At 42.3% G+C, this 19237-nt stretch overlaps 2 protein-coding genes across 13 annotated transcripts in view; one reads left to right on the top strand and one right to left on the bottom strand.

Annotated features, from left to right (window-relative positions):
- Positions 1–8674: 8674 nt before the first annotated feature.
- LOC120549093 (formin-1-like) lies at positions 8675–11683 on the bottom strand. Its single transcript, XM_039785720.1, has 2 exons — positions 11588–11683; positions 8675–10736 (listed from the first exon to the last, which is right to left on the bottom strand). Exon 2 carries the CDS (start codon positions 10618–10620, stop codon positions 9016–9018), a length of 1605 nt encoding a protein of 534 aa, XP_039641654.1. The 5' UTR covers positions 10621–10736; positions 11588–11683; the 3' UTR covers positions 8675–9015.
- A 2139-nt stretch (positions 11684–13822) lies between these two features.
- Positions 13823–19237, top strand: part of LOC120548992 (ryanodine receptor 3-like) — a 113002-nt gene continuing 107587 nt past the window's right edge. For all 12 annotated transcript variants that reach the window (XM_039785520.1, XM_039785522.1, XM_039785517.1 and 9 more), the window contains exon 1: positions 13823–14111. In XM_039785520.1, coding sequence (XP_039641454.1) covers positions 14064–14111 — 48 coding nt within the window. In that variant the 5' untranslated portion in view covers positions 13823–14063. The remainder of the gene's footprint in view (positions 14112–19237) is intronic.

Here is a 19237-nt window from a genome sequence, read left to right as displayed (position 1 = left end):
TGATTGAGCCCAGTCTAAGCAGGACCAAAGGGCACATTTCTACACATTGCTTTTCAAATATTTTGAATCCAGTTTAATGACTGCCCAAGAATTATACAAAAAAAATTATATTTAACAAATATTTTCTCCCCCCGACACAGAACCAATAACTAAAATAATACTTAACACTACAAGAAACACAACTGGAAGACAAATAGGAGAAATTTACACTTTTCAAGACTCAAAATGGTGACATTATTAATGGAAGTAATGAACCCAGCAACATAACTTCTTGAATGATGGAAATATTATTGTAAAAGGTATCTTTAAGTGTTTCTCTGTCACCGTTATAATTTAATGTTGGCAATGTCTTACCAATAAAAACCGATATCGCCAACACCACTTGTAATTGCATTTACTATGACTTTTTATTTTTATTTCCCCTCATCTGAAGATTTAAAAAAAGGGGGGCTTCTGTGGCTGAGGAATTAAGTTATGCAAGAGCAGCGGTATTTCATACACTCACAGTAAATCCGCCTAGAGGTTTTACTAGAAAGAGGCCTGACTGAGAGACAAGACTATGATATGAACACAGATCTGACACATATGAGCTCAAAATAGAAGTGAAATCATGAACTTACAAGTTGCAGATTCTGCAAACACTACAGATCTAAAAAAAACAAACTAAAAACTAAAAACTATCAAGTCAAACCCACGCAATTAGATTATGTCATTGTCACAACCCCCCCTTTGTGTTTGTTTAGCTGGTACACCCAGAGAATACATGAACAATAGAGGTGCGTTTATTTCTAATGACATGAAAATGGATGACAATGAAGTATGAAGTATGTAAGATGGCGGTCACTTTCATAACAATACAGAGTCTAATTCTGTACAGCATGGCCTTTGTACTGGTATGTTAACTGAATGTGTTCACAGTCAGGGCAGTTACTGTGTCTTGGGAAAACTATGCATGGCTTGCGTTGATACACTACCCGCCTAAAACACACCCAGATAATCTGCCTCATCTGCCACAGGAATGAATGCGAGTCAGTGGAGTGATCTCAGTCAGTTTTGGCCCCAGTCTACAGATTAGAATCCATGACCTGCTAATCCATTTCTGAGAATTCATGATCAGGTGGTTAAATGCCCGAATGGAGAGAAATCCCTATGGTCCCACGAGGAAAAAAAAAGAAAAAAGAAAAAAAGAGAGTGCTATGGTACACTGCTCTGCGTGTGAAAATACACATTATGGCTCATTTTTTACCTGTAAGTAGGCTATATGTGCTGCTTGAGAGCCCTTACCGTGCACTCCAGTTTGGGGCAGTAGGGTGTGTCCCCGAAGATATCATCCTCTGGTGGTGTGATGCGTAGGAAGTCAAGGTGATCAGGGCGTGGAACGTGGGAAATGGGTTCCTGAGGTTCATCGCCATCCAACATCCAAATGTCATCCTGACGCAAGAGGGGATCCTCTACACAAATACACAAACACCACCACAGGGTAATTAATGCTTCATGTTGTACAAGGAAGCATACTGTAGCATGGAAAAACACAACAGCATAACAGGTGTGATCATGTGTGACAAGGCTAAATAAGCAGCACTGAGGCAAGTTGTTTTCCTGTGTAACCTGCATGGGAGATAAAAGACCAGTTGGAAAGCAGGCATCAGAATCTTTTAGCATCAAGCTAGAGAGACCACTGTTTTGCTGAAGGCTCGAGGGCACACAGCTATTTTTATCTGCACTTAGCCGGCCTTGTTCCTGTCGTCAACACCAGCAGAAAGCCACGCTGATCCAATAAGGAAAAATGGCTGCAGAGCACTGGCCTCAAAAACAGATACCACTATTGATTTGCATTCAAGAAATGTTCACTGTAACAGAGCCATGGCGTTGCTCAGCGCTACCAGTGTACTACAATAAAGGTGGTTGCAGACATGTGTGAAGTTTGCCTGTGTGTATAGTCACCCAAAGGACCTGAAGAAAATACAGGAATTTAGATTGGGAAAGACTGCCCTCTCCTGACCAGGCAGTCACACAGAGGGTGATGAGTGCACTGCAATGATGAAGAGTGTTAAATAGATTTTAGAAAATGAAGCTAAAACAGGGTAAAAGTAAATTTTAAAAGTTGTATACAAATTCCTCCCTCTGTGCTTTTTATGCCGCAGTATGCTGGGGAGCTTGGAGTCTGTGCATTTCAAACCACTTGGACTTTAATATTTACTGCTCAGTGACACACTGCAAACACAGCCTCCACCTGCAGAAGCTCCCTCTTGCACTAAGCCAAGAAACCCTCTTTATATACAGTCTATGCCCCGAACAAGTCGCATGGTATTAACTTCAGGAACCAGGCTAGTGCCTCAAGTGCCAACACAGGAGGTGACAGGTGCACAAGCAGAAATGCAATTTTGCATTCTTCTCATGTGCATGGAAACATGATATGTCTTGCCTTGATGCATTCATTCACTGCCTCAAGAGAGTCAGTCATGCAAGAAAAAGGGAGGAAACCTGCAAGTTAAGAGATATGGGGCAGGGACAGTGAGGTGAAATAATAAAGAGGAAGAAAAGGAGGTGGAGAGAGAGGAGAGAACATAGTGAGAGTGAGAGGGGGGAGGGTACAGATCTTGAAGCTTGTTGACCTCAATTTCCTCCAGCTGTAAGACAACACCTTGAACTGATTGGGCAGAATTATGAGCTGAGAAAAACAATAACCCTTCCCGTTCGATAAGCTGCTAACATATCCAAAAACCTTCCTTTGTATTGAGTTTTGCATCCTTGAAGAGGACATACAGTATTACTGTATTTCCATCCAGCAGCCACTTCTAAAGCTTTGGAAGTCCCCTTGTATAGCTCCCCAGAGTCTGAGTCCCAGCCAATGCAAAACAATTCAGTTAGGAGCCCACACACACACACAAAACTGGGGGGGGTCGGCTTTATTAAAAAATGGAAGCATTGAAATTCAGCTTCAGTACTCTACCACAATCAGTCATTATGAGACAGCAGCAATGCCTGCAGTCTCTCCAGTTATCTAGGACTTTGACAGCAAGGGAAAAAAGGGATTAGATTAATAACTTTTACATTATGATAATGCTGTACTGCATGGTCCCGCAGTGGGAACTGCTGACTCTAAGTTGGGACACTTCCAAATGCAGAGGTTAAGCCCAGGTCGGGCCAAGGAAAGCAACTAGTGATAAGAAACAGCTCTCTCCACAATTCTACCTATACTATTAAATACATGAAACAGGCAAACAATGAACACCCATTGATATACGTTTGCTTCGTTCCTTCATGACTCCCAAAACATTACGATACACGGTTAAACAATCTTAATATTGTGCATGTGTGCTTATGCTTCCCCAGACTGACTGCTAACCAGTCACTTAAATAAAGTAGGAGGGCACTCTGAGAGGCCAGACTTCCACCAAGGCATGCCCTATCTCACAAGCTTAATGCAGTGTGACTTTTCCCAGTCAGGATTCCAATTATTCCGACACCCCATAAATGCAGCACAAATGCCCTACCTCGAAATGTTAACGAAAGTAAAAAATGATTCTTATATCTGCCCGTGACCCGAATTTAATGGTTTCTTCCTGGTCATGATACACCCTTCCACCAAGTTTCATGAAAATCGGGCCAGTAGTTTGTCCGCAATCCTGCTGACAGACAAACAAACCAATAAAACAGACAAACTGAGAAAAAACAAAATCTCCTTGCTGTGGGTATTAAGTGTAATGTACCCTACACTGCCATCATCTGGGCAGGGAGAGGAAAAGGCATGGACTTCTTCCTGTAGTCAAACACACTGCAGTGAAGCTCTGCTGTATGCTAGAAATAAGACATATATAAAGTAACGCACAACACTGCAATGACATGACAACTCTTAGATGCATTAGGTAATAAAAGGACTGCACTCTTACACACACACACACACACACACACACACACACACACACACACACACACACACACACACACACACACACACACACACACACACACACACACACACACACACACACACACACACACACACACACACACACACACACACACACACACACACACACACACACACACACACACACACAGAGCTTAAGTTCACTAGCCCTGGGTAAAACAGTGTGCTTATTGCCATTTAATCTCCCTCCCTGCTGCTCTAAAAGCTGAGACCAAATCACAGTGTCCATAGCTGAACAGAGTGCAGATGGGATTGTGTTTGTCATGCAGTTTGGTCTGACAGCATGTAATGCAATGCTAACTGGAACATCCCAAGACAACAGCAATCCATTGAATTCCATCAAGAGTCAATACACATAATGCACTGCTCTTAAGCAAAGTCAATTCTTCAGAAATCTAAACTACACACCGGGGTTTCCATAGAGCAAACCTGCAGGTGTTGACTGACAGTGCTGTAATTTGACCGTGAAAATCACAGAGTGTGAGTGAGCAGCTGTCAGACAGCATGGGTGTTTCTGTGCTACAGTAAGCATTAGGATTTTAACAATAACGTATCTGTCTTTGGCATGGCTCAGAGGCCTGACAGGTGGGTGTTGTCATTTGGGATTAATCTACCTTTCGCTCTGTCGGCTGGTCATCACTCATTCAGCGGTCAGAGAACGCTTTGTGGAGGCTGTATTGAACACACCAAATCAGACATGAAATCACTAAAAGCAAAGCTATTAAATATAAGCAGCAATGGCAATGAGTTAACCTGATCATTTCTTTGATATCAATAAGGGACTACTGCAGGCCAGACAACACAGAAATATCTATATGCATATCTATAAATACAAAGCTTTCACAAATTAACCCTATCTGTTGGTACGCTACAGTTTCTCATTCTTATAACAGACACTCAAACAGTGTTGCCCAGTCTGCCCCATTTTATCCACTGAAAATCTATAACCTCATCTTTCAAAGTAGAAAAACTGGGCCATGTGGCATGCTGAGTGAATCTGGCAGCCTCAGGCCCCCTCCATCACTTTTAGCCAGGAAGAAGGATGATAGACTTTTATATAAATCATGAAAAAAATGCAGGATTTATAAATCAGCCGCTTTCTTTTGCGCCTGTCACAGCTGTTTTTCCAAGCAGGCTTGTCGGGTGTGCAGGGCTGTCAAGCTGGCTGATTGAATGACTGGTTTGGCTGGCTGTGCTAAGGTCCGTGCAAGGGGTAGCTACAAGTGGAAACTCAGAGATGAGTGCTGTGGCGCTCTGAGGGCCAGAGCAGCAATGTAGCATGACATGATGCTCACAGAGTCATCATTACTCATTTGAAATGCAGTTCTGGAGGCTGATGGGATACACAGAACTGAGGAAGAGGGAAGAGTGCTTTCATTGGGTCTGGCGGGCCAATGACTGGGAGACATGACATTTGGTTAAGTTTACTCCAGCCCACTGCTGAGTGTGTGTTAAAATAGTGGAGCATTGAGGAGAATCCTTTTTAAAGCGGCATATACTGAAAAATCACAAGATGGAACATAGCTAACTTTTGCAACGGTGGCAGTGTAGCAATCATTTATTAAAGAAAACAAGTTACACGTTATATTTGTGCCCCGTTTCTCTGCATGCAGTATGCAGCTCAGAGCAACACTGTGAGACAGACTGATCCACTTCATTATGTGAATAGAGCTGGCCCTTGTCTTCACTGGGTGGAACAATGTTGCATGGCAGGGCATCTTGTGTTGAATAACAGCTAGCAGGGACAGTGGGGCGATACACTCTTGCACTGCACTGATCAGTTTCATATGACCTTGCAGGAACGTATTGGGTAATCTGATTATGGTGTTGCCTGCCATACGTAAAACTTTAAAATAAGTAGGGAACGGAGGGAGGGGGGATAAAGAGAGAGAGGGAGCGAGAAAGAAATTAATTGCTGATTGGAATGAAAAGGGATGTTTTAAAGCATGTATTAATCAATATTTTTAAGACTATGGATCATGGAAGTTATATCACCCGGCACTGCAGCTCCCCTCAGCCAACGTAAAAGCTCTAAAAACCCACTGTACATTACCTGCTCTGCACCAAACGGCAGACAGACAAGCATTTAGCTGCTAAAGAGCCAGATATTTCCATCAGGAGCTAGTGAGGACCAAAAACCGAGATAAGAGGAGAATATTGGACTTACATTTACCAGGTGGCCAGAAACACGACTCCAAATGAATGCTAATGCTGTCATGTAGCTTTTAGATGTTTCTGCTGCCTCCAATCTATTATTGCAAGTTTTAATGGTGTTTGGGATGACTGTCCTCGTCAAAAAGGTAATAAGTATAAGAGAAAATGCAACACAAATGCTAACCTAAAGAGAAACTAACAGAGAAAGATTACATAGGTATTGTGTAAACACACATGAAACAACCACATACACACCTTTAGTAAGTGTATATAAAAAGGTATTCTGTTCCACAGATTAGTGCTAGGAACAAAAGATTATTTTTTACTTTAAAATTACAATTTTCATCTGCATAATCACACTCATTAATAAGCACTGAGCTTTAATAAGAAAGCACAGATTAAAGAGCCCGGATCATAATTAGTTTATTAGTTCTACAAACCATGAAGGGCCGGGTTTCACACTGACCTACTTAGCCTTTTTGGCTGGACCCTGTGATGTTCGTTTATCTGCGTTAACACCTGAACTGTAGTCAATTATCAAGCAACATCTAGTAAACAGCTAAGATGCGGCAAAATCGACAGAAAGATCTTTGTTAAGATTAAAAGGTTTAAGCCTTCACTGTGAATGAATTTGGTTGGCCAAAAGTGAGTGTAGGAGATACACAGTCTCTTAAAGACAGCTTATGGCTTATGATATCACGCACGTTACATCTGATGGACTCAGGATATTTGGTGAGGCCCATGCTCAGGAAATAAAAAAAATTGGTCACAATGTCACTTTTAACAAAAGGAGGTGTGGTCTAATGCCAATGACAATGTGGATTGTGTGTGTGTGTGTGTGTGTGTGTGTGTGTGTGTGTGTGTGTGTGTACATACATGTTAATGGAGGCATCTGTGAATGCCTAGGTGAGGACACACAAGGACATTGTCATTTCAGCGGGAATTGATCCAAATCATATCCACATGAGTAAAGCTGGGCTATCCATTCTCCTATCCACCAGTTAGCTTAGTTAAATATTTTGCACAAATAAGCTAAGCATTGGTGGCTGTATTGGTTGAGCTAGTGCTGGACTGTGATGTAACAACTCAAATACTCCTTAAAGATGATGCATAGTTCTTGAATTAGGGATACAATTGTCTACACTGAAAAAAGGTCCAACCATTATCCATGGTCTATTAGTAAATTATATTATCAATGGAAGGCCATCGGTTTACTGATGCAAATTAAATCAATGATTGTGTTACACTGACTGAAAGGGATGATTAACCATGTTACAGTGGTAGATAATGCAATAATGCTAAAGTATCCTTCGAAGCATCAGACCAACAGCAGCAGCATCAACTTTAAAAGTGCAGCTTGGAGTGATTTCAGAAAAAGTGTATAAACTAAATACCAACAAGGAAATCTCTTCAACGGTCCACTAAACAAAAACTAAAATCACAGAATGGCATGAGCCGTTATGCTAAATACACACTGGTAAGACAGGTGAGGCTAGCGATTGTAAAGTGAAAACAAAGTCACACTGACAAACTCTGAACTGCGCTTGTGACATTATAATGGAATTGCAAATATTCTGTATGTTGTAAGTATTTAAAAGGTCCCATGGCATGAACATTTCACTTGATGAGGTTTTTTAACATTAATATGCATTCCCCCAGCCTGCCTATGGTCCCACAGTGGCTAGAAATGGCGATAGGTGTAAACCGAGCCCTGGGTATCCTGCTCTGCCTTTGAGAAAATGAAAGCTCAGATGGGCCGATCTGGAATCTTGCTCCTTATGAGGTCATAAGGAGCAAGGTTACCTCCCCTTTCTCTACTTTGCTCGCCCAGAGAATTTGGCCCACCCATGAGAGAGAGACATCATGGCTTGAAAACAAGCAAAGTGGCAGTTGGTCAAGGCCACACCCCCACCCTCCACCTTGCCCCCCCTCCCCCTCTCTCCTCCTCAATAGCTACAGACACAGAAATGGCACATACTAAGGAAAGCTCATTGTGGGACTGGCTCTAGTGGCTGTAATTCTGCACCAAGACTGAATTTCGGGAAAGAGACTTCAGATATAGTATTAGGGGACCACTGAGGTCTATATGAAAGCATCCAAAGAGCACCATGTCATGGGACCTTTAAAAGCATTTACTCTGCATTGTATGCATACAATACAGTGGTACAGATTATTGAAAGAGAAAAAAAGAGTTCTGCAAATAAGGAAACCCTTAATCCTTTTCTCTGTAACCCTTGTGTCCGCTGGGTCCCAGATCCTTTGTCAATTTCCTGTGAACTGGAGAGGATGTGGGTTTAGGGGAGGGATAGCAGATCCCTCAAAGTCCAAATTGGCAAGGCTTCAGTTAACACTGACTGCACTCACGAGAACCCTGGTCAGGTCGAACCCCGTGTCAACTTTGAGCCTTTGATCTGGGACACTAATCTCTGCCTTCCTCGGTGGCGCTGAGAGAGTTAAAATGGATCATCAGCGGGGGTATTCTCAGGCCCTGCTTGCCCCTTATACTACTCTGCTAGGTAGTTTTTAATTTGTGGTCACACGTCTGAGCCAAGACGAGAACACAGCAGACAAAACTAACAGGAGACACATTTTGGAAAGCAATGTTTATTTATTAGTCTAGATTGTGTATTAGATAACAGCCGGAGTGACAAAGTAAAAGTCACTTTGCGGAAAATGTATGTCAGTTACAGTGCTGCAGAGTAATTGCTGGAGCATTTTAACAAAAACCTCAGACAGTCAGTCTGACACAGACACACACTTGCATCTCTCTTAAGACATCTCTTTCTTGCTCTGTTCTTTAAAATCCAGCAACAGCAATGCCAGATGAAGGGCATATTCTGACACTACACTTCATGCTACTAAGATGATAAAAGCACTTGTGTCAACATTCACATCAAGGCAGGGAGTTTGAACATGAATGAGTGTGTTCAAATCATGAGCGCTAATAGCTCACCTGTTGTTGTGGAGTTGCTGGAGGAGTTCCACTTGGAGTTGCTGGACTGCCTGCTGAGGTTCAGATCCAGACGGGTGACAGTCCGTTTGTTGCCATTCTTGTCGATGTCCTCAGTGTAGATTTTGGGCTCATCTGTGTTACTGGAGCTGTCTGGTTCATGGTCTACATCCTTATCGGAGAGCAGGACAATGCGGTGGTTGAGGTGTGGGCTTGCTTGCTTGGAGGATAGAGGGGAGAGGACCGGGGACATGCTCTGGAGACTGTTGGATGCAGGGAAAGATGTGTTGAAGACCCCAGCGAGAGAAGGTGAAGAGGGGCTCTTTGTGTGGGATTTGGCCTGGGGGTAAGGTTCGGTGGTGTGGCATAGGTGCAACCGTAGCCCCTCAGAAAGCTTGTTACCCGTCTTTTCTCTGTTGACTTCCAGCAGGTGCTCTCGGTTTGGTCCTCTCCACTTTCCAAACCCCTGCTGGCAGCGGTTAGTCCCTGGATGTAGCACGGCTGGCCCTGCCCCGTCTGAGCATGTATGGTTGATATGTTGCACTCTCCCTTCCACATCTTGCACTTTGGCCACCACCCTGACCCCTGTATTAGTCTGGTTGGTTTTACCATACAGCTGCTGAGCGGACTTGACTGTTGATGCATTCTCAGATACTGTCTCACCCAAGGAATCAGACCTCTTAAATGGCCGAAGGTTGCTCCCACTTTCCCGTCTGGTCAGACCCTCCATCAGGCTGCAGAATGACGACTCATAACCCAGCTCACCGTCATACTCTGAGAAGTCATTGCAGAAATCAACATAAGGGTCAAATGGCCGGTTATCCTCCATGAAGTCCCAACCCTCATGACCGATCTGAAAGGGTTCCTCCATGGGCAGGATGGGATTACTGACTGCACTGACATAAGAGCCGGTGACTGGGCTGTCGGTGACATGGCCGAAGGCTAGGTTTCCACCTGGAATCTGCTGCATTACTGATGCTGAAGATATGGGCGCACTGTTGAGAGCAGGAAGCTGAAGAGATGAAGTTCCACTGGTAACTTTCTTTTTCATTTTACTGTGCAGCAAATCCTCAGCGCTGTCAAGCTTCTTGCCTCCCAACTTCTTCAGCTTTTTGCTCTTGGATGCAGCTGCCCTCTTGTGCTCTGGAGATACAGAGAGAGAATAGTTGTTGCTGCTGAGACCCTGACCTCCAAGGTGAATTTCCTGACCCTCCATGTAATCCTGGACTTTCCCATCCTGGTTACCCATCCTGACTTTGATGGCGCAATCCCTACACAGCGATAAGAGATCAGCCAGCAACTGGTGGTGCTCCGCCGCCAGCCAGCAGAGCTCTGCAACTGCCTCCTTCGTTGCCTGCTGGGAGATGAGGAGTTCGTCTGAGGAGCAGGAAGACTGGCCTCTTTGTTCGGACACTGTGAGATCCTCATTTCCCCGGTCATGGTCATTACCGACCCTTTCTGAATGAGGGGCGCGGCTCTTGTACTTAAAGCTCGGGGCCCGCCTCTTGGGGAAATACAGGCTGATGTTGCTTAGCTCATGGATGGGTGTATATAGGATCAGCACGGTGTGTGTGCCTTCCATGATGGGTGCCCTGTTAATCACTCAAGCTGAGTAAGTGGTCAGCCCCCAGACAGAGTGACTGGGCTCGGAGTGCAGAGGAGGATCTCTGGCTATTCATCACCTGGCCTGTCCAGATACTGTCAGAGAGAAAGTAGCACACAGCTATAAATCTAAACAGATGTCCAAAACATGTTAGTCCTACTAGTGACTTTAAAAGTAATCCACAGGAGTTCAAGCTTTATTTTACATTTTCAAAACATAGAATATGCTGCTAGGGCTCTACAGAGTATTTGGATGCTAATGCAGAGCTATAGTTTTGAAGCATTTCCCACTAATAGGCCCTCCATATTCACTGCCAAACCCATTTGTTAATTAAAACTAAACAAAATCCAACACTGCATAGATTGAACAAGACAGTGATTCTATACACTCACCTTCCTAACAAATCTTATCTTCATCTTCCCGGCATTGTTGTATGAGTACATACAACATTTTTAAACCGCATTTTATCAACATTTCACAAGCTGCTGCCGCATAAAACCTGAGTGTCAAACAAGGTGACGACACATGCAGAGCCCAATGCTATGGCTGCCGTTTGAGATGTTTACAAGCAGAAAAGCTAGCACACATTTCATATGTGCTGCAATGGATTCCCTCAACATTTGGCAACATCTCTGAACTGTTTACATCATAACATAATCCCGTGGGTTACTGTCACCTTGCAACAAGCCCGAGTGCAGTTGTCAGTGTTAAAATGGCAGCATAATTACACTATCCTACGAGATTACTGCTGCCCTCTACAACTAGAATCGAGAAATATTCAGTAACATTTATCATAAATCAAAAATGTAATTGCATACAACTCCGCATTAGCCTCGTATCAGCTTCACGTCAATATGTATTTAGAAGCTGAAAGTACTTTACAGTTCGTTGCACCTGCAGCAGGTAAAAGCACAACAGCACTTCGTATAATATAAACAATACTTACCCAATTTTGTGGCATGGTTAAAAAAAAATCGTCTCTGTACTGCAGCCAGCCAGTGCTCACACCGCTGCTTCACAGGGTAAGTCTGTCGTGATTGACAGGAGTTTAGTCCAATAGATAAACTCAGCGCCGGCTCGCCGATATTTGATTGGTTCCTGAGTGTTTATCACATCCCACATTTTGAGTCAATGCAGCTGCAGTTTGCAGGTAGGCCATGTGATGGGATTAAGTCTGTGCATCGTTCAAAGGAGGGGCGAATTCTTTGGCTACAATTATTTTAATTTAACAGTCGTAGCCATTTCCAATATTTCCAAGGATTAACATTAACATTGTGTCGTACACGCGGAGAGATAAGTAAATGGGAAAGTGCCTGCTATTTGTAGGCCCGATGTAGTGCAATTTCCTACGAAACGGAGACACCTAGTGACCAACATGTGCATCACTGTTATACCACCCCGCTGCTTCAATTCATAACTGAAATTAGGCTCTTAGGCTAAAGGGCCATGAAATAGCAACTTAAATGTTACACATGTAAATATCTATAACATGATAGTTAAATTGCTAAATGATAATGGAATAATTAGTGTCTTGGACTATGTATTTATCATAAACTGTCTTTATTTTAAGTTATTGTGACTGCTAGTGTGCAAGGAGAAATTCAATGAAATATTGTTCCAATTTTTTTTTTTTTTTATAGAAATCCTGCTCCCTGAAATACAGTATATATATATATACTGAATAGATATATGACTGAAAACATGACTTACGGAGGCGGAGAGATATAATTTAAGAAAATCCGGTTCCTACCTGTCATTGTTTTGCGGGGGACAGGTGTAAGGGTAACAGACTCATGTAGTATGTGCAACAGTTGAGTGGAGAGCATGGTGGAAAGTCCACCGAATTGGGTGAACACCGTCTTTTCGTATTGGCGTTGATTCAAGAAGATTATTGAAAGATAAATCGCAGGCGCTTATTTCCCACAGGCCAGAAGGGCTGGAGAACGCTACCAACAAAGAAAGTAGGATTACAATTTCAGAAATTGACTGAAATACCTAAGGTGAGTATTACAAAGGGCACTGAAATATGAATGTTCATGAATGATGAATGATCATTAGCCTGGTTAGAAGGCTGTTAATTGGGCAATAAAGACAGCAATTAAGGGAGGAAGATAATTTGTAATCGTAAAAGGAGGAAGAACAAACGATTTAAGTGTGGTATGAGTAGAGGGTAGAAGGTATAATGATCAAGTGCTTCTGGAAAGAGGTTAAATGAAGGAAGGAAACAATCAGGAGGAGAGTGTTATGTCACAGCTTTGACACTAGAGGGCGGCATCGCATTATGATAAGGGAGTATGTGTGTTTATTTAATTTAGTTGTAGAGATGAGTAGGCTTCATTATGGCTCAGGGTCAACTTTGATTCAACAGTGAGTAACCAAAGACCAGTGATTACTGTTGTCGCTGTATTCAGTCCACAGAAAAAAAGTTATGTTCTCTTGCATTCATTTTTTATTGAGTTTAATCTCATTGGATGTTAAATAATTGAATGGTTATTCATCCAATCATAATGTTTTAAATAGTTTAACACGTTTAATTAAATGTCAGTTTTGCAAGATGGGCTGTGCAGCTTCTAGACTCTATTCGTGAAATGAAGAGATACCAAGCGAAACTCTGCTATAAAAAAAAAATTAATAATATTGGTTTCTTTATAGCAATGCCGTGTACAGATTCTGTTTTCGGGTTAAATAAATGCAATTTATTTTAGATTTGTGTTGATATTGGAGGATGTGTGCCGGCCCAACGACTGCTTTTAATTATAACACATTCTCTGTGTAGGAATATGTTGGGACTAATGCTAAGCTAAATGCATACAATAACTACACATTGTATAGTAGGCCTATAGATGCTTTGTTCCCACATAGAAGAGGAATGTCCACACTGTGGGGTGCTGACCATGGTGCTGATCCGGACCAGCAATGCAAATAGCAGCTCCATGCATTTCCTGCATAGGCTACTGTGAAATTACGCTGTCGATTTCCTTATCACACATTGACATGTTTTCTGTGACTCTGTAGCTAGGAGATAGGTCGGGGAAAACAAAAAACATACGTCATACCAATTTAGATAGTGATTTTTTTTTTTAAATGCATTTAATGCTATTTTGTTTGAAAATTCGCGCTTTCACGGTTGTATTAATACGGTTTGCCGGTGACGTCGAAGATAAAGACCACGCTTGTGCTCCGCTACACGACTTGGCTTGTCCCTGTTACCCCGCCACACCGCCCGCAGTTGCTCCAGCCCACCGATGCTGACACACACACTCCTCCTCCGGGCGGTGAGCGGGGCTTGAGCACAGGGGCTTGAGTGACACATGCTGCGCTAGTCTCCCCGCTGTATGGCCGTGGATTAGCTATATGCTAATATCGATAGGAGAGAGGAGCCAGCGAAGGCTTCCCGAGTCTGAACAGGCTCCTTTGCAGCCATGGCTGAAGGTGGAGAAGGAGAGGATGAGATTCAGTTCCTCAGAACTGTAAGTAACGTTACATTTCCTACCCCTTGCAATTGAAGCGCTGCTCTGGTGACTGTGGAAATACGTGTAGCTCTTTTTCACGGTACCTTGTGTGTGGGATTTATTACTGATGATTGCCTGTCACTTGGCTTTCCTCCCAGATGTCATTGCATCCTGTAGCCTTTGATAACTCTCTGCCTTCTTGCAGATGTTAGAGGCGGTGATAGTGCTCTATTGTTTTTGCGCATCGCTCACTGACAGCTATTGTCTTTTCTGCAGTCTCTGTCTCAAGAAGTTGACAGCACTATGTCCCATGTAAAACTTACATATGCGCCTTGCTGCACCGTTGTAGTCATAATTGTTTACAATTCGACAGGTTGACGGTACAAACACAGTGATTTAACTTAGTCTTTAAATAACTCGCATAATTAAAAGGTTTGCTCTTGTAGCATCTCTTAAATCTCTTTGAGGGGGGAAAAAGGAGTTGTGAACCAGTGTACATGCTCCATTATAATATATTCAAACGTGGTAGCCTGCCCTGGCAGTGTAGGCTGCCTGCCCAGACAGTCACCCCAGGGTTCCTGTGCAGCAGCAAAGGTCTATGCAAATGAACTAAGAACAACATTTTGTATAAAATACAGTATTGCTACACCACAGGTTACTAATGCTGTCTTACTTTTTGGTCATAAATAGTCTGTATTTATATGCTTATAAGAAAAGGCTATAATTTAGTATTAAACATGCTGCAGACTATTCACTCTTCTTGGCTCTAGTACTACATTAGAGTGAAAATATTTGACATTTATTAAAAATGCATTTGCTGAAAATGAGTGGCAGTACTGAGAAGAACACGTTCCACTGTTGTTAAAAAGATAGATGATGACCTGATGTGGCCATCTATGGTAAAATATAGAGAGGCATATCATGTCTGAAAATACACACGTGTCTAGGACAGATGAAGGAGCCGAGCACTGGAGACCCAGAGACAGTATAGGAGGTGTTTGGTTGCACATATCACTGGCACTGCTGCTTGTGGTTTCCCTTTTATTAAGCTACTCACAGATGTGTAACCTGCTGTACTTTGAGGTAAACGGAGAAGGGATGTTCTGGATAGTTATGTAAATTACAGTAACATGGTCATTTTTTTTTTTGAAGTTTTAAAACCCATTTTACAAGGCAATTTCTTCTGTAACCTCCTAGTTATCAGCTATATTTTACCTAGCAAATAACAGTGTCAACAGAGAACTAAGCAGATACAATGCAGCTTCATAACAATACCTTTAGGTATCAGATAAACAAACATACAGTAAGTGATGGACTCTTGACTCAGGCAGTGTTTTGGCATTGGAAGGCTTACCTACCCCAAGGGATGGTAGTGATCTTTAAAATGTCCCTTTTTTCTTTCAGAAAAAGCTGATACCTCCTCCATATTTTTCCCGCAGTCCCCCAACCTTTTAACCACAGCACACAGAGGTCACCACATCAGCATGCCTGCCACTCCAAAAAAGGAGCTGACATTTCAGCACCACTTTTCTGGGCAAAACTTAAATGCCAAACCAATCCACAATCAGGGTTTTTGGAGAACGAGTTTCATGAGAGTTGTGGATTTAATCGTTTTTGCTCGCTTGGCTGTTTTGGTCCCATTTGTTCGATTCACAGGGAGCAATTTCCCCCCAGATGTAACTCAGGGAGAATTGAGATGACATTGACTAAAGGAAACTGCTGTTGCTTTAAAAAGGACTTAGCAGCAGCTTGTTGCATCCCTCCACACAGGGAAGCAGCTGACAGGCTGGATGTTGTTGTGATGGGGGCGCATTGAGCGAGCTTGGTGTTCATGAGTGTAAAAGCGTGCGTTTGTGTGTGTGTGTCGAATGCAAATGCAGAGCTGTAGCTGTGTGGTGCAGTCAGGCTGCACCAGACGTGCCACAGCAGAGCACTGTGCAGAAATTATTCATCAGTCTCAGCAAGGCACAGCTCAACTACTCAGTGTAGAGGAATATAACACACACACACACACACACACACACACACACACACACACACACACACACACACACACACACACACACACACACACACACACACACACGTACAGTACATGCATATATATATAAATAATATGCATACATTTATCTACAGTACATGACTAAAGTCTGTCCTGCAGAAACAGATGCTCAATTGGATGCACATATGCCTATTCAATAACAGCCATACACACTGGCTCTAAACTTGATTTAACTTGCTTTTGACTTAGCTTTTTATTTATTTTTTACATCGGTGGCACTGAGTGGCGAAAAGTCTGTGAGGATATGTAGAGGCTGTATATTTCTTGCCGGCATCCAAATGTTGCTTGTTATTGGAGTCAAGGAGCTTGATAAAGCAGTTCACAAACTGCCTTTTCTCCAACAGCACAAAGTAATTTCCCTGGAGTGGTAGCAGAATTACCCCTGCCGGACTGCTGCCTATAAACTCAGTGGGAGGAAAGGAAGGGAAGAGATGTGAAGAGCGAGGGTATCACAGCAATGGGTAATTTGATGTTACAGGAAGAGGAACGGTGCTGATTGTGAGCAAGGAGAATCAGAGAAAAGCTTTCCCCAAACTTCTGTTTAATGTCAGAGGGGGCAAGGGGGTCGCACCAACACTTTAATAAGGCTGCATATTCTGCAGGAACTTTATTCGCCCTGTTTGGAAATTGGATGTCCTCAGATGCACAAGCTCTAGCAGCACTGGCTTCATTATAAGCAGTGAATAAAATATCAGCTTATAGTTACATAGCTCAGGCTGCTCATTATGTAAGAGTAGTTTTCTAAATGAATTGCTTGCCTACTGTGCGTTGTCATTAGAGCAGAGAGTAGAGAAAGAGGAGGGAATCATACCAAACTTTTTTTTTTCTTGTTTCACTCTGCTTTTTTTTCCTGACAGAAGGCCAGTTATTAGTAAAAACATGTTACAGCATGTGGTGCACACAGGCACACGCACACAGCTTCTCTGTTGCGAGGATCCCTGCTAGGCGAATATCAGATTCTGGTGATCTATTAGCAGTTGGAGTGGGAGTAGTGACTTTGAAAAGGCCAGACTAGGGCTGTGACTAATGCACTGTGGCAGCGCTTGGCTTGTTTATGTGAAGGCACCGGTCTCTCTTTGCATGATCCACGAGATGACTGTCAATGCGGCAACACAGAAGTAATGCAACGAGCCAAACCGGCAGACCAAAACATTAACCACATCAGAGGTAAAAACATAAGTACAGTAAAGCAGTAAAGTGTTAGATTTGGATATGCTATGTGCCCCTGATATCAGTGCCAGAGCTTGCTGCCTCCACCCACATATGTCTCTGAACACCCTGCTGAGTATCTCTTTCTTGTTCTTTTGTTACTGTTGCTCTTCTCTCCCTTTTGACATTTCACAGTTTGACTTTTTCTTGCTTTTCACTTTTATATCTTGTCTCCCTGTGGCTCTTATTCTTTTCACATCCATTGTGATCTATTGTGGCTTTACATGTTATTGACATGTGCTACTATGTGTATCTATATGCTGTGCTGTATGTTTACTGGAGGATGTTCCCTCCAGTTTGAAATGGTGTTGCGAGAGATCCTGTTAGGGTGGAGGCTGCATCTAACAGCTCCACGATGGCCCAGAGGCAACCAAAGGTGCCCTTAATCTGCAGTGTGCACTCCTATAAAACTGTACAGAACCATCTTTAGTTAGGCCAAGGCACAAGTGTTCCAGGTCACTGCTGACTTTTCGTCACAAGCCTACTTTGTTTTTACTACAGCTAAGTTGATACTTGTTTGTGCATAATTTTGGCGCTACAAGTATGCCTGACTTGCTTCATATTTGGCTCCTCCTGTTACTTGCCCTGTGTATAATTATTAGAGATCACCGTGAAATTATTCCCACTGATGGGAATTCAGTTCAGCACATCATCGCATTCTACTTGACACTAAAGAGGGGAGCTTTAATGTTATTATGAGGTCTGCTGTCATTTCATGGTTGAATAAAAAAAAAAGTAATAGCTCAGTTTCATTAGCAACCCAAAAGGCTTTTTGAGCATAATGGTGCAGATTTATGCGCAGAGATTCACTCTGTGAAGATTTCATAAAACCATGAAAAATTCTTCTTGTCCTGCAAAGGGGAATATTGTCTGGTCGAGTGTTTTTGCCATATGTTTTTACCAGCTGTTACCGAATCACGTGAGAATGCTTGACTTTCCTTATTTCTATGTAATTTATTTATTTCTGCGCAAGTATGAAATCAAATGGTTCTATTTCTTTATTATTTATTTTAGTTTTCATAACAGTGTTGCACCTTAAATAGCCTTAAACTCTTGTGACAGGGTTTTCATGAAAGTGTTATGAGAAATTATACACTGATTTTAAAATCAAAAGTGACCATGCTTATGTAATGACAATACAGGTTCAAAGTACGTACGTACGTGTCCTAACAATTTCTCATGTCGAACATACTATTAATTCCATTGAACAGTAAAGAAGACTAAACCCAAGGCAAAAACAAAAAAACTAACGACTTCCCCTCTGATTACCTGTTGAACTGTTTTCAGTTTTATCATAGTGGTTCTCTTGTCCTGGATGAGTTGCATCTAAAACTACCCAGACTTAGGGCTGTCAAACGATTTTTTTTTTTAATTGCTGAATTTCTATAGTTAATCGCGATTAATCGCATGTTTTATCACATTATTAAAATTCTATTATTTTGCATTTCAGAACTGTTTTTAAGTCCATATTAACAATGGAAAGCAATTTTTACCAGTGTATATTGATTGGGAATCAAATAAATGCAAAGAAAGTGACTTTATGAACTTGATTTTAAGATTTGTATTTGTTTATTATTTATTTATTTACTGTAAACAAAAGAAAAATATGTGAATCTAGTCACAGTGATGTTTCTGTTGCCTGCAACGGAGGTATATCAGGCATATCAGTGGCACCGGAATGAGGCCCCAAAATCTGCGTTGCTATTCCTGCAGCAGCAGGATGTGTTACGAGGAAGTATGGCAAAGGGTCAAAATAGTAGCCGCGAAGCCGAGTGAAAATAAATTAATAAATGGCGGCATGCGATTTCAAAAAATGTAACGCTTTATGTTCGGCCCTTAATCACTTCGCGATTAATGCGTTAATGCTGACAGC

Source organism: Perca fluviatilis, chromosome 20 (genome assembly GCF_010015445.1).
Source record: "Perca fluviatilis chromosome 20, GENO_Pfluv_1.0, whole genome shotgun sequence".
Taxonomy (NCBI): domain Eukaryota; kingdom Metazoa; phylum Chordata; class Actinopteri; order Perciformes; family Percidae; genus Perca; species Perca fluviatilis.
The sequence above is the reverse complement of the archived record's forward strand: the minus strand, read 5'-3'. Positions and strand labels throughout refer to the sequence as shown.